The sequence below is a fragment of the Microcaecilia unicolor genome, chromosome 3, assembly GCF_901765095.1.
Source record: "Microcaecilia unicolor chromosome 3, aMicUni1.1, whole genome shotgun sequence".
NCBI classification, from domain to species: Eukaryota; Metazoa; Chordata; class Amphibia; order Gymnophiona; family Siphonopidae; genus Microcaecilia; species Microcaecilia unicolor.
In genome coordinates this window covers 474,562,234-474,577,003 of record NC_044033.1, presented here as the reverse complement: position 1 = coordinate 474,577,003, position 14,770 = coordinate 474,562,234, and the positions used below count along the sequence as shown (strand labels likewise).

Here is a 14,770-nt window from a genome sequence, read left to right as displayed (position 1 = left end):
ATAAAGCTTTGCATCCTTTATTGCATCTGCCCCTAGGATGACTTTTAGGAATAATTAAGTCCAATCACACCTGTAGTGAGCCATGAATCCATTATCCCTATTCAAGCCTAGGTGATAAGCTTTTTGATGATCTCCAATTCAGCAATTTCATGCTGGAGTGTCCTTTTGGAGTTCTTTTGTATGAGTTTGGCACACTTATCATATAAAAAGTATCCTAGAAGGTTGAAATGTTCTCCCCTTGGGCTCTGAGTACTGCCATTTCTAATGTCAGATTTATGCCCATTTAATATTTTACTTAGGGATTGATCTCCGTAAGAGATACATTGCTGGCAGATGATGGCATATATTACATTAGAGGAAGAGCAGGTGAATGAGACCTGGATGTTGTAATTAATGAGGTTGAGTACTTTGATAATGTCACCTGAATTAATATTGGGATAGAGTTGGCATGTAGATTTCTGGCAGGGTCTAGTTCCTGAGTCGTTGTGCAGTTTAGTTTATGGCTGCTGGTGAGTATCCATTTGAAATTAAAGTGTTGCTGGTATGCCAGGAAAGGGGCTGTCACCCAAAGCCTGTGAGTAGGTGGCATCATTATTCAGCAGAGTTGTAAATCCTTGATGATGTGTTTTAATTGTTTCATCTGGGAGCTGTATATGACAACCAGGGATGTTTTGTTAGTTTCTTTTTGGGGATGGTCCTAGAGCAGATTGTTCCTGGATATTTAGTTGGCTTAGTTGATCTGCTCTCTCACTGGGTGGGTAGTATAATCTGAAAAATATCTGTTCTATTTTCTCCAGATTGGAATTTCTGAGGGGGTTGTGGAGAGATAGACTCAGGTGTAATGTCAGAAAATTCTTTTTCATGGAGAGGGTGCTTGATGCCTGGAATGCCCTCCCAATGGAAGCGGTGGAGAAAACAAAACTGTGGCGGAATTCAAAAACTTCGTAATTTTGGCCCTGGATGTTTTAATTTTCCTCCATTATTGCAGAAAAATATCTTTTGTTGCCGCACATGTTCCACCTAGGTCTTACCCAAAACATGGCCCCATCACACCCCTCTTGAAATTTGGAATAAAATGTCTAAACTTGAGGTGTCAAAAATTGCAACTTGGAAGTTTTTGAGAGAAAAACATCCTTCTGCCACCTTATGATGTTTTTTTGTTTTGAAAATGCGCCCCACTGATCCCAACATGTCTTAACTTATGGCAGAACCATAAGTACATAAGTATTGCCATACTGGGAAAGACCAATGGTCCATCGAGCCCAGCATCCTGTTTCCAACAGTGGCCAATCAAGGTCACAAATACCTGGCAAAAATAAGCATCCGTATCCACATAAATGGTAGGCTTCTCTAGAAAGCTAAATCCAGTTACAATGCTAAAGCACCTGTTTTCATTGAAGGACATGAGGTATTGGATGATAAAGTATCAAAATTATTTTTGAAGATTGAAAGTTACAGTAGAATGCAGCACACTGAAAAACATAAATCAGTGTAGACTTGTAAAGACAATGTGATGCTAAGTACATGCTTATCCATAGAACAGAATAAAAAAATAAACTTATACCAGTCAGCATTTCTAACTGATTAAACATGCTCAAACAGCTGCCTAAGCATTTTAAGCATGTTTATTTATGAGCTTATGTTTTTCAGTATTACAGTTTACAACCACTATGATAATTGAAATATCAATCAGATGCCTTTGAAAACATGTGACTGATTTGGGTATGTAAATATTGGAGTTATTTCTTTTGGTTTTCTGGTATCATTAATTTTATTAAGTGGATTCACTACAGTGTGGTATTATTGTGGGTTAAGATATGGTTAATGAACTAGCACTATTAAAAATAATGAGACTGAGGGAACTAATGCACATGGTGAATAGTGTGGGTTAATGTGCTTTAGTGAATCAGCCTATACATCTGCAGTACCATCATAGGAGCCGACTCTGTGGGTGCTGTGGGTGCTTGAACACCCCCAATATTGAGAAAATTCCTTGTATTTGTCCAGGAAGGGGTTATTTCCACTGAGCTTAGCACCCCCAATAATTTTGAAAAGTTGGCTCCTACCAGATCACATGGAGGTAAGACATAGCTCTTCTAAAAACAAAATTCTCACTACATATTTATGATTGTCATAATGAAAAGTGAGATAAGTCCTGTAACAAGATTTCATTTTATACTTTTATAACACACAGAGCAAATTCTAAACATACAAGGTGAGCCTGACGTCAGTGCCGGGCAAAATGGTAGAGACTATTATAAAGATCAAAATTACAGAGCATATTCAAAAGCATGAATTAATGAGACAAAGCCAACATGGATTTAGTGAAGGGAAATCTTGCCTCACCAATCTACTACATTTCTTTGAAGGGTTGAACAAACATATGAATAAAGATGAGTCGGTTGATATTGTGTATCTGGATTTCCAAAAAGCATTTGACAAAGTACCTCATGAAAGACTCCAGAGGAAATTGGAGAGTCAGGGGATAGGAGGTAGTGTTCTATTGTGGATTAAAAACTGGTTAAAAGATAGAAAACAGATATTAGGGTTAAATGGTCAATATTTTCAATGGAGAAGAACTGTTAGTGGGGTTGCAGCGAGGTCTGTGCTAGGACCACTGCTTTTTAATATATTTATAAATGATCTAGAGATTGCAGTAACCAGTGATTAAGGGCGTCTTTTACTAAGGCGCGCTAAACGATAGAGACGCCTGTAGGAATGCACTGGCGTCTCTAACATTTAGCGCACCCACAATTTAAGTGTACGCTAAAAATGTGAGCGTGCCTTAGTAAAAGACCCTCTAAATTTGCTGATGACACAAAGTTATTAAAGTTGTTAAACTGTAAGAGGATTGTGAAAAATTACAAGGGGAACTTGAAAGACTGGAAGACTGGGCATCCAAATGGCAGATGATGTTTAATGTGAGTATGTGGGAAAGAGGAACCCGAACTATAGTTATGTGATGCAAGGTTTCACATTAGGAGTCACCGACCAGGAAAGGTAGTCGTTGATGATACATTGAAACCCTCTGCTCAGTGTGCGGCAGCTGCTAAGAAAGAAAATATAATATTAGGTATTATTAGGAAAGGAATGGAAAAAAATAGGATGTTATAATGCCTCTATATTGCTCCATGGTGTGATCTCACCTTGAATACTTGTGCAGTTCTGGTCACTGCATCTCAAATAAGATATAGTGGAATTAGAAAAAATACAGAGAAGGGCGACAAAAGTGATAATGGCACAACTTCCCTATGAGAACAGACTAAAGCAGCTAGGGCTCTTCAGCTTGGAGAAAAGACGGCTGAGGGGAGATATATGATAGAGGTCTATGCAATAATGAGTGGAGTGGAATGGAATGGGTAGATATGAATCACTTGTTTACTCATTCCAAAAATACTAGGATGAGGGGGCACGCATTGAAGCTACAAAGTAGTAAATTTAAAACAAATCAGAGAAAATATTTCTTCACTCAATGTGTAATGAAACTTTGGAATTCATTGACAGACAATGTGGTAAAAGCAGTTAGCTTAGCGGGTTTTAAAAAGGTTTGGATAACTTCCTAAAAGAAAAGTCCATAAGCCACTATTAAGATGGAACTGGGGAAAATCCACTGCTGATTTTTAGGATACGCAGTATAGAGTGCATTGTACTGTATGGGGATCTTGCCAGGTACTTGTAACCTGGATTGGCCATTGTAGGAAACAGGATGTTGGGCTTGATGGACCTTCGGTCTGTCCCAGTATGGCAATACTTATGTTTTTGAAACAGAAAAACGTTCAAAAATGGCACAAAGCAGCAGAAGGTCTTTTTTTAAACCAAAACATACAAATTGCTATTTTTGAAACCCATTTTAAGACATTTTCTATGCAGTTTATATGCAGTGTGTCCAAATCACAAGGGATCATGTTGGTAATGGGGGGGGGGGGGGGGGGTTGTTGGGGTGGGATTTGAGTGTTCCCATAACTTGGACATTTTTATGCAATAATGGAAGAAAGCAAAATGTCTGGGACTAAAAGTTAGTCATGATTGAAACAGATCTAGACCAAAACATCTAAGTCACAAAAAGCTCCTTAAATGACCAAATGAGTACTGGAGGGATTAAAGCATGACTCCTTCTTACTCCCCCAATGGTCACTGACACACTCCCACCCCCCCACCCCCCAAAGGTGTGGAAGAAACTACTACTACGTATCATTTATATAGTGCTACTAGACGTACGCAGCGCTGTACACTTGAACATGAAGAGACAGTCCCTGCTCGACAATCTAATTAGGACAGACAAACAGGACAAATAAGAGATAAGGGAATATTAAAGTGAGGATGATAAAATAAGGGTTCTGAACAAGTGAATAAGGGTTAGGAGTTAAAAGCAGCATCAAAAAGGTGGGCTTTTAGCTTAGATTTGAAGATGGCCAGAGATGGAGCTTGACGTACCGGCTCAGGAAGTCTATTCCAGGCAGTGCCGTAGCGAGGGCGGCTGACACCCGGAGCGGGTCGACACTGCGCACCCTCCCCCATCCAGAGCGCACCCTCCCCCCGGAGCACATTCTTATGTGAATTAGGAAGCGAGGGGTGGGCGAGAAGGCCGATCCGCCCCCGAGTGCATGTCGCTGGGAGCTGCGTCGGCTCCGCTGGTTCCCTGCTCTCTCTGCCCTGGAACAGGAAGTAACCTGTTCCGGGGCAGAGGGAGCAGGGAACCAGCGGAGCCGACACCCCCCCAGCGGCGTGCACCCGGGGCGGACCGCCCCACCGCCCCCCTTCCTACGCCACTGATTCCAGGCACATGGTGCAGCAAGATAAAAGAAACAGTACACACCAGCTGCTATGACAGCGTCAAATGTTATGCCCAGTCTTATTAGAGCAGCAAGGTGGTCCCTGAAGTAGCCTAGTGGTCAATGCAGTGCACTGTTAAGAAGGAAACCCAGGTCCAAAAGTGTGGAAAGTGTGAGCTGTCCAAAACCCACCAAAAACCTATTGTACCCACATATAGGTGACACCTGCAGCTATAAGGGCTACTGTAGTGGTGTACAGTTGGGTATAGTAGGTTTTTGGAGGGTTCACCATACAAAATAAGGGGGTAATGGTAACATGTGCTCCTGAGATCTTTCTTGTGAAATCCATTGCAGTATCCCCTAGGGTTCCCCACTGCTCTACTGGGATTTCTGTGTGGCCAGTCTACTAAGAATGCTGCCCCCCACCCTGTACATCCCAATGGTTTGTTTTTGTGTGTTTTTCTTTTGGGTGTTTTTTTTAATTAAAAAATGGTTCACAAAGACAAGATGCACTGAGCACAAAAACATCTTGCAAATGGTCATTTCAGGTTCAAAAATTGCTATGTCTGCCACTTGATTTTTGGACGTTTTCAGCAAAACATCCAAAATCGGATTTAGACATCATATTGAAAATGCCCTTCCACATCTACTATGTATTATACATTTTGTAGTATTTTCAATGAACAAATATAGCATTGCCAACGGTTATGATGCAAACTACCAATAGAATTTCAAACAAAAACACACCTTTTCGCCTTTCATTCCTGGTTTTCCTGGTATCCCATGCTCTCCTGGTAGCCCCTGGAAAATTCAAAAACATTGGCTTTGATTAATTTCAGCAATATTCCCTGGATACTTATTGTGACTATCAGTGAAACAAATTACTAAGGGACATCTCAGCAAATAAGTGACATCATCTGACCATGCTGACACAGACAACCACTACATTCTTCTGGAAAATGCTAGAAATACTTCCGAGCAAGGGTGCAAATTTCTACACAGGTGGTTTCTCATGGAACCTTCTCAGCCTTATATAAGAGCTTAAATACAATTCTAGAAAGGAAGGAGCAGGATGTGTGTAACTGGTTTCCTGTTTTCCTTGAAGAAAATTTGTTTCAGGCAAGCAGCTTTGTATAATGATGAGTTACAAAGGTGGGAATCCCAACCAAGGGGTATCTTGTATCAAAGAGAGAGAAAGAGAGAGAGTGAGAGAGAGAGAAACATATGACCACCAAGGAGCTGTTTTGGCTGGGCAAAAAACATTTCCTGGTTTTTGCATTAATATAATATTTATAATATAAGGAAGGTATCTGAACTAACAAAAACAGACCCTTAGAGGGGGTGGATTTAGATTCTATGCCTAGCAAAGATCCTGCAGGTCAGAGTGATCAAACCTGCTCTAGTGTTGGGAATTATTGTCCAACCAGTAGTGGGATCTAAATATGTGGACTGTGCTCCACGACACAGTTTCACATATCTTCTCATCAATGGAGACTGATAGGCTATAAATGTTGTTAGGCTCTAATATTATAAGGCTTAAGATGCCCTTCTAGGTCTCTACCTAGAAGAGCATAGCCATTTAGTTACTACAATCCCAGATTAATTGGGCAAAACTTCTAGGGAGTTCGGTTCACTTCAGGAAAAAAGCAATAGCTCTCTTATAATCTAAGCTGGACATGGTTTGTTTATCTCTATTAACATGTAGCCTGGGGGAAAATTGGCATGATAATTCATTAAGGTGGGAATCGGACAACACCTTAGGTGTAAATTAAATGCCTAACATCAGTCTATGATGATGAAACTTAGGCAAAAATGGTTAAGTTAGCAGAACCCTGGTATCATATTCTTTTCACCACAGGTTTGAATCAGACTTTTGTAAGCTGGGTAAGAACCATATTAAGTTCTTCTGATACAGAGGGTGGCTTCATGGAAGGCTTCAACTGAAGCAAGGTTTATATAATGTCACAACTAAAGGCTGAACAGACATGGAAAGCAACTGCTTGCCCTGGAATTTGTAGTATGGGGTGTTGCCACGAATTGGGTTTCTGCCAGGTACTTGGAAAACAGGATACTGGGCTAGATGAACCATTGGTCTGACCTAGTATGTTTATTATTATTATTATTAACATTTGTATAGCGCTACCAGATGCACGCAGCGCTGAACATCCAACGTAGAGAGAGACAGTCCCTGCTCAAAAGAGCTTGCAATCTAAAATAAGACAGACAACACAATTAAGGACAAGGGAAGTACTGGGTGAGAAGGAACAAGGGGACATGTTGTACATGTCAGTGATATATACCATTTGCAGAGGTGATCTACAACAGACAAAGCCTATGTTTGAAGACTAAGAAGGCATCCATTATAAGCCAGTTTTATAAAGGTAACATATAGGTGTCTATGTAGCTTATTTTTGAAAGGGAAGGACGCCCATCTTCCGACACAAATCGGGAGATGGGCATCGCCCAAATCGGCATAATCGAAAGCCGATTTTTTGCGTCCTCAACTGCTTTCTGTCGTGGGGACGACCAAAGTTCACGGGGGCGTGTCGGCAGTGTACCGAAGGTAGGAAGGGGACGTGGTTAAGATATGGCCGTCCTCGGCCGATAATGGAAAAAAGAAGGGCGTCCCTTAAGAGCATTTGGTCGACTTTACTTGGTCCCTTTTTTTTCATGACCAAGCCTCGAAAAGGTGCCCGAACTGACCAGACGACCACTGGAGGGAATCGGGGATGACCTCCCCTTACTCCCCTTACTCCTACCCCAAAAATGTTTTTTAAAACATTTTTTCCAGCCTCTATGCCAGCCTCAAATGTCATACCCAGCTCCATCACAGCAGTATGCAGGTCCCTGGAGCAGTTTTTAGTGGGTGCAGTGTACTGCAGGCAGGCGGACCCAGGCCCATCCCCCCCACCTGTTACACTTGTGGTGGTAAATGTGAGCCATCCAAAACCCACCCAAGACCCTCTGTACCCACATGTAGGTGCCTCCCTTCATCCCTAAGGGCTATGGTAGTGGTGTACAGTTGTGGGGAGTGGGTTTTAGGGGGGGGTTGGGAGGCTTAGCACCCAAGGTATGGGAGCTATGCACCTGGGAGCAATTTCTGAAGTCCACTTAAGTGCCCCCTACGGTGCCCTGTTGGTGTCCTGGCATGTGAGGAGGACTAGTGCATTACGAATGCTGGCTCCTCCCACAACCAAAGGGCTTGGATTTGGTCATTTTTGAGATGGTCGTCCTCGGTTTCCATTATGGTCAAAAACCGGGGACGACCATCTCTAAGGACGACTTAAGGACGACCATCTCTAAGGTCGACCTAAATGTTGAGATTTGGGCGTCCCCAACCATATTATCGAAACGAAAGATGGACATCCATCTTGTTTCGATAATATGGGTTTCCCCTCCCCTTCGCTGGAAAGTCCTTAGAGATGGACGCCCTTAGAGATGGTTGTCCCCGTTCGATTATGCCCCTCCACGTACCTTTATAAAATATTCTCTTAGAATTAGTCCCAATAGTATACAAATGCCCTGAAGTTGGTGTAAAGTTTACATGCACGCCCTGCAATTCCATTTTTGTTCCATCCAAATTAGCCCTGGGAATGCCTACATATGGCATACATATAAGCAAGCATGATCTTTTGGTGCACCTACTTTTCACATGCATTTTTTTTCATGAATAAAGCAGGCTTCACATGCAGAAAAAAAATCAGCCTTATATTCCATGGGGAAGATAATACTCCTGGAAAGTAAAGAGGTCTTGACTGAGTTGGCAAAACTATAGGTTTAAGTGCCACCAATTATGAAAAAACATAATTATGCAGTTTGTGCTGATGTCAACCATGTAGGTGCTTTTAAATATCAGTCTGTGGATATTGGGATAAGTAGCAGACTAGTGTTAGTACAAAAGTGTTCAGGCAAAATCTTCCTCAGCTAGATACTCACAAAATACAAAATAGTTATTAATGTGCAGTGTCTCAAGCTCTGTCAGGTAGATCTCTGCTGTAATTCTTTTAGTCAGCAGATTTTCAAGCCTTCCACAATTATTGGTATGCCTACACCTGGAAAGACATGTTCTGCAGAAACCAGTTGCCTTTCTATCTTGGCCTTCCTCCTGGGGAGCAGATGAGGGGTACACCTCCAACAAGGGCATCCCACCGAAGGCACCTAACCATCGTGCCTCTACCCAAGAAATCTAGACTGTCCCAATTTTTGATTGACTGCACTCTTGTCTTTTTTGTCCTTCTTGATTGACTGCACTCTTGTCCTTTAGATTGTAAGCTCCTTGAGCAGGGACTGTCCTTTGTTTTTGTACAGCGCTGCGTAACCCTGGTGGTGCTCTAGAAATGTCAAATAGTAGTAGTAGTACACCCTAGCCTGAATTAAACATGTGCACTTTTTATGTAACATTGGGTAGTTTTAGCCTCTACCCTCTAGAGAATGAAGCAGTATTATTTGATTCTGTGTGGTCTAAGTTGAGGAACTGCCCAGCCTTATTGGATTCCTGATAAATAGTTCCTAAAGGAGTAGGAACCAAATCTGTAGAACCTACAGGTATCAACATTTCTTAGCTTCTTCTGAGGTTTGTTAAGGATTTACAACCAGAGTTACTGGAAGACATGTATATAGAAAACCTGTACCCAAATGAAGGGAAAAATAATCTGATGCTTATCTGCCCCAAGATCTTTTTCTAGGACAGAAAGTCAGGGCTTTCTTGTTCAGTCTAGTTATGAGCATGTATATCTTAGGTATTTCCCACTCAAGAAACATCATAGAAACGTTGTACAGATCAATCATTAAATTTGATGGAGCTCTTCCCTTCCTGCTCAGGTAAACCATTATTACCTAATTATTTGCTACCTTCTATATAGGCCTTCTGTTCACTCATCATAGCCCACTGTTTGAGAAGGTTTCTACAATAATGTTTTCTTTGACAGACCAGGGGCCTTCGGTGGGATGCCACTTGTTGGAGGAATCTGTACCTAGAACAATCAGGTGAGGTGAAATTAGCATGGGAGTCTACTAAAACAGTATGTATTTGAGATGTCCTATGACAATGATTACTCCTTACAATCTTGAGTGGATTGATTCCCTTGTGCTTATATGATTATGGAAATATTTTAAGACTCAACATCCTTAACATGTCTCAGTCTGATATCTACTGATTCTGAATGACCGCTTTCAGTATGGACACTGAGACTGATCCGGTTAGTAGGGAAAAAAAGTTTTTGCCCAAGTCAAGACTAGCAGAGTCAGCACCTAGATGATGCTGGACACGGAGACATTTACCCCTGCTGAAATCTGTTCCTTACTGGACAATCATTCAAGTATGAATGTAAGAACATAAGAGTTGCCCTACTGGGTCAGACCAAAGGTCCATCTAGCCCAGTATCCTGTTTCTAACAGTGGCTAATCCAGGTACCAAGTACCTGGTAGAGTCCCAAAAAGCAGCAAGATTCCATGCTATGAAACCCAGGGATAAGCTGTGGCTTTCTCCAGGTCTACCTTAATAATAGGTTATGGACTTTTCCTTTGGGAATTTGTCTAAACTTTCATTAAATCCAGTTATATTAACTGCTTTTACCACTTGCTTCAGAAATGGGTTCCAGACCTTAACTATACATTGTGTGAAAAATATTTTCTCCTATTTGTTTTAAATGTGTTACCATGTAATTTCATGGAGTGTTCCCTAGGTAAACAATGGATTCATGTTTACCCGTTCCATTCCACTTAGGATTTTATAGACCTCTATCATATCTGCCCTCAGCTGTCTCGTCTCCAAGCTGAAAAGTCCTAACCTCTTTATCTTTTCCACATATGAGAATCATCCCATCCCCTTTATCATTTTGGATGCTCTTTTCTTTATCTTTTCCCATTCTACTATATATTTTTTGAGATGTGTTGATCAGAATGGCACACAGTACCTGTCTCACTATGGAGTGATACAGATGTGTTATGGTATTCTTTGTTTTATCATCTATTCCGTTTCTAATAATTTCTAACATTCTGTTGGCTTTTTTGGCTGCTGCCACACACTAAGCAGAAAATTTCAATGTATTGTCTATGATGATTTCTAAATCCATTTTTTTAATAGTCGCTCATAATGTGGAACCTAGTATCATGTAGTTATGATTTGGATTATTCTTCTCAAAGTGCATCACTTTACCCACATTAAATTTCATCTGTCATTTGGATGTCCAGTCTTCCAGCCTCAAGGTCCTCCTGCAATTTCTTGCAGTCCTCATGTGATATAACAGCTTTGAATAGTTTTGTGCCATCCACAAATTTGATCATTTCACTCATCATTCCCATTTCCAGATCATTTATTAATATATTATTTATAAATTTGCACTGGTCCTAGTACAGATTCTTGCGGAACTCCAATATTCACCTTCCTCCATTTAGAAAAGTGATAATTTAGCCCTACTCTCTGTTTTCTATCTTTTAACCAGTTCTTCATCTATAATAAAATCTTGCTTTCTACCCCATGGCTTCTTAATTTTCTCAGGAGACTCTCACGAGGGACTTGGTCAAAAGCTTTCTTAAAATCTAGATATACTGCCATCAAATTGTTCACTTTTGTCCACATGTTTATTCAGGCCTTCAAAATATGTAGCAGATTGGTGAGGCAAGACTTCCATTGGCTGAATCCATGTTGACTCTGTCCCATTAAACTGTGTTTGTCTATGTGTTCAGTTATTTTGTTCTTTATCATTATTTTTACTATTTTGCCTGGCATTTATGTCTGGCTTACTGGTATGTAGTTTCCTGGAACTCTTTAAAAAATTGGCATTACATTGGCCATCTTCCAATTTTATAGACGGGTTACAAATCTCTGATAGATCTACAATTTCATTTTTGAGTTTTATCAGTAGCCTTAGGTGTATACAAGTCTAGGTGATTTGCTGTTCTTTAAACTTGTTGATTTGGCTTATTACATCGTCTAGGTTCATTGAGATTTCTTTCAGTTCCTCTGTGTAGTCACCTTTAAATACCATTTCTGGCATAGGTAGCGCCCTTACATCCTCCTCAGTAAAGACCAAAGCAAAGAATTTATTTACTCTCTCCACTATGGCCTTATCCTCCCTGAGTGCTCTGTTTACTCTCTGATGTTCTAATGGTCCAACTGATTCCCTCAAAAGCTTTCTGCTTCTATTGTACCAGAAAAAGTTTTTCCTCTAAGTTTTAGCTTCTACAGTGAGCTTCTTTATAAATTCCTTTTAGCCTCCTTTATGAATGCTTTGCATCTAAGTTGCCAGTGCTTATACTGCTTCCTACTTTCTTAATTTGGATCCTTTTTCCATTTTTTTAAAGTTGTTCTTTTGGCTCTTGAACTTCTTTCACCTCATTATGTGCTGCACCACATTCAATAGTGACCACACGTGTGTTACGTACATGAATACCTGGGAAAATTGACGCCAAAGGGAGCAGTAAAGAGTGTGTTTTTATAAAAGCAATAGCTCGATGACAACAGCATTGGAAAAATGTTTTTGATGGTAGACTTTCCTGCATTTTAATACATTTATTTCTATGATTGTGTGTCTTTAAGAAAGCCCCCACTTTGAAGTACAGATTGTGCTGGTTTTCATTTCTGTTCTTTTGGCTCTAGAACTTCTTTCACCTCATTATGTGCTGTACCACATTCAATAGTGACCAAGCGCGTGTTACGTACATGAAGAGCTGGGAAAATTGACGCCAAAGGGAGCAGTAACGAGTGTGTTTTTAGAAAAGCAGTAGCTTAATGAGAACAGCATTGGAAAAATGTTTTTGATGGTAGACTTTCCTGCATTTTAATACATTTATTTCTATGATTGTGTGTCTTTAAGAAAGCCCCCACTTTGAAGTACAGATTGTGCTGGTTTTCATTTCCTGTCACCATATTCAATTGACTCCCAATTATATATGGTTGGAACTATCACTCACACCATTTAGTTTGTTTGGTGTTGAACTATGATTACTTTTTGTACAGTGTGCAGAAGAATCACTAATTAATTGCCACAGTTGTATGAGATCTTTTTTCCTTGAAAAGTCATTCTTTACTGTTTGGGTTTTTGATGAGTATCTGCAATTGATTTCAGTGAAGTTGATCTGTTTTGTGGTTCATGCAGTTTGTGAATAAACCTTGGACACAAACTACAGACTGGAAAATAAGAAAAAGACAATCATATAGAAATATTCTTCTCTTGATTATCAGTCTAAAGGTGTCCCGTTGGTGGCCGTGCCACCCTTCAGACTTACCCTGTTTCTGGGAGTCAGTGTCTGTGCTGGCTCCTGCTTGTCTCTGTGTCTGTGTCTGTCTTAGGTTCTCTCTGGCTCTGTGTGCTGATTGCCCTACTGAACCTCACCTGTGTGGGCTTTGCCTCTTCCAAGATGGCTGCCGCCTCTTCGTCTCTGCCAGTATCCAAGATGGCTCCCGCTGTTACTTTCTATGGGATGCCTGCTCTGAGTGTCAAGCCTCTGTTTGGTTGCAAGGTGATTGCTGCACCTGTGGCTCTGGTGTTGATGGGCTTTATTAGTCACCTGAAGACTAGAGCCTTTGCATCTAACCTCTACTCACCTCATCTAATCTCATGCAAAGGTCCTGGAGTATAGAGTGCTGTACCCGGTGTCAGTGTTTGCTCTGTGTGAGTTTCTATGTTTGTTTGACTAGCTAGCTTAGGCACCGTGTAGCTTATAGCCTGTGTATAGCTTTGCTAGTGTTCTATGTTTGTTTGACTAGCTAGCTTAGGCACCGTGTAGCTTATAGCCTGTGTATAGCTTTGCTAGTGTTCTATGTTTGTTTGACTAGCTAGCTTAGGCACCGTGTAGTTTATAGCCTGTGTATAGCTTTGCTAGTGTTCTATGTTTGTTTGACTAGCTAGCTTAGGCACCGTGTAGCTTATAGCCTGTGTATAGCTTTGCTAGTGTTCTATGTTTGTTTGACTAGCTAGCTTAGGCACCGTGTAGTTTATAGCCTGTGTATAGCTTTGCTAGTGTTCTATGTTTGTTTGACTAGCTAGCTTAGGCACCGTGTAGCTTATAGCCTGTGTATAGCTTTGCTAGTGTTTTATGTTTGTTTGACTAGATAGCTTAGGCACCGTCTGGCTTGTTGCCTGTGCCTAGCTCTTCTAGTTCTCTGTGTTTGTTTCCAAGGTATGACTAGTTAGCTAGGGCATCGTCTGGCTTGTTGCCTGTGCATAGCTCTACTAGTTCTCTATGTTTGTTTCCAAGGTAGGACTAGTTAGCTTAGGCACCGTCTGGCTGGTTGCCTGTGCTTAGCTCCACTAGTTCTCTATGTTTGTTTCCAAGGTTTGACTAGTTAGCTTAGGCACCGTCTGGCTTGTTGTCTGTGCATAGCTCTGCTAGTTCCCCGGGATTGTTCCCCATGCCAGCTAGCTGTCCGGTTAGCTATTTCCAAGACTATGTTTGTTCCTCGTGTCAGCTAGCCGTCCTGCTAAGCTATTTCCAAGACCATGTTTGTTCCTCGTGTCAGCTAGCCGTCCTGCTAGCCATTTCCAAGTCTGTGTTTGTTTCTAGTGTTAGACTAGCCGCCTTGCTAGCCACTATTCCAAGATTGTGTTTGTTCCTAGAGTGAGCCTAGCCACCCTTGCTAGCCACGATTCCAAGACTGTGTTTGTTCTTAGTGTAGACTAGCCAGCTTAGGCCCCGCTGGCTTGTAGCCTGTGTCAAGCCTTGCTAGTCTTCTGCGTTTGGGTCCAGGGCATGACTTGTTAGCTGGGGCACAGCTTAGCTGTTAGCTGGTGTATAGCCTTCCAAGTCTCCTGAGTTTGCTCTGTGTATGTTCCTGTGTATGACTGGGTTGCCCGGGTACAGTGTCCCTATGAGCCTGGGTCCAGCTTACTAGTCATTGTGTTGAATCCTGCTGACTGCCAGAACCCGGATAGTTCCTGCTTGGCTGCCTTGCCTTCGCCTAGGTGCCCGGGGGCACCCCTGGATCTTCATTCCTGCTGCTCCTGTAAGTCCTACCGGCTGCCAGAACCTGAAGGCCCAACCCGAGGGGGTAGGCA

The 14,770-nt window shown here is 41.5% G+C and overlaps 1 protein-coding gene across 1 annotated transcript in view; it reads right to left on the bottom strand.

Annotated features, from left to right (window-relative positions):
• COL19A1 (collagen type XIX alpha 1 chain) overlaps positions 1–14,770 on the bottom strand; it is a 946,027-nt gene that overhangs the window by 208,951 nt on the left and 722,306 nt on the right. The window contains exon 28 of the mRNA XM_030199003.1: positions 5,520–5,573. Within this exon, the coding sequence (XP_030054863.1) occupies positions 5,520–5,573 (54 nt within the window). The remainder of the gene's footprint in view (positions 1–5,519; positions 5,574–14,770) is intronic.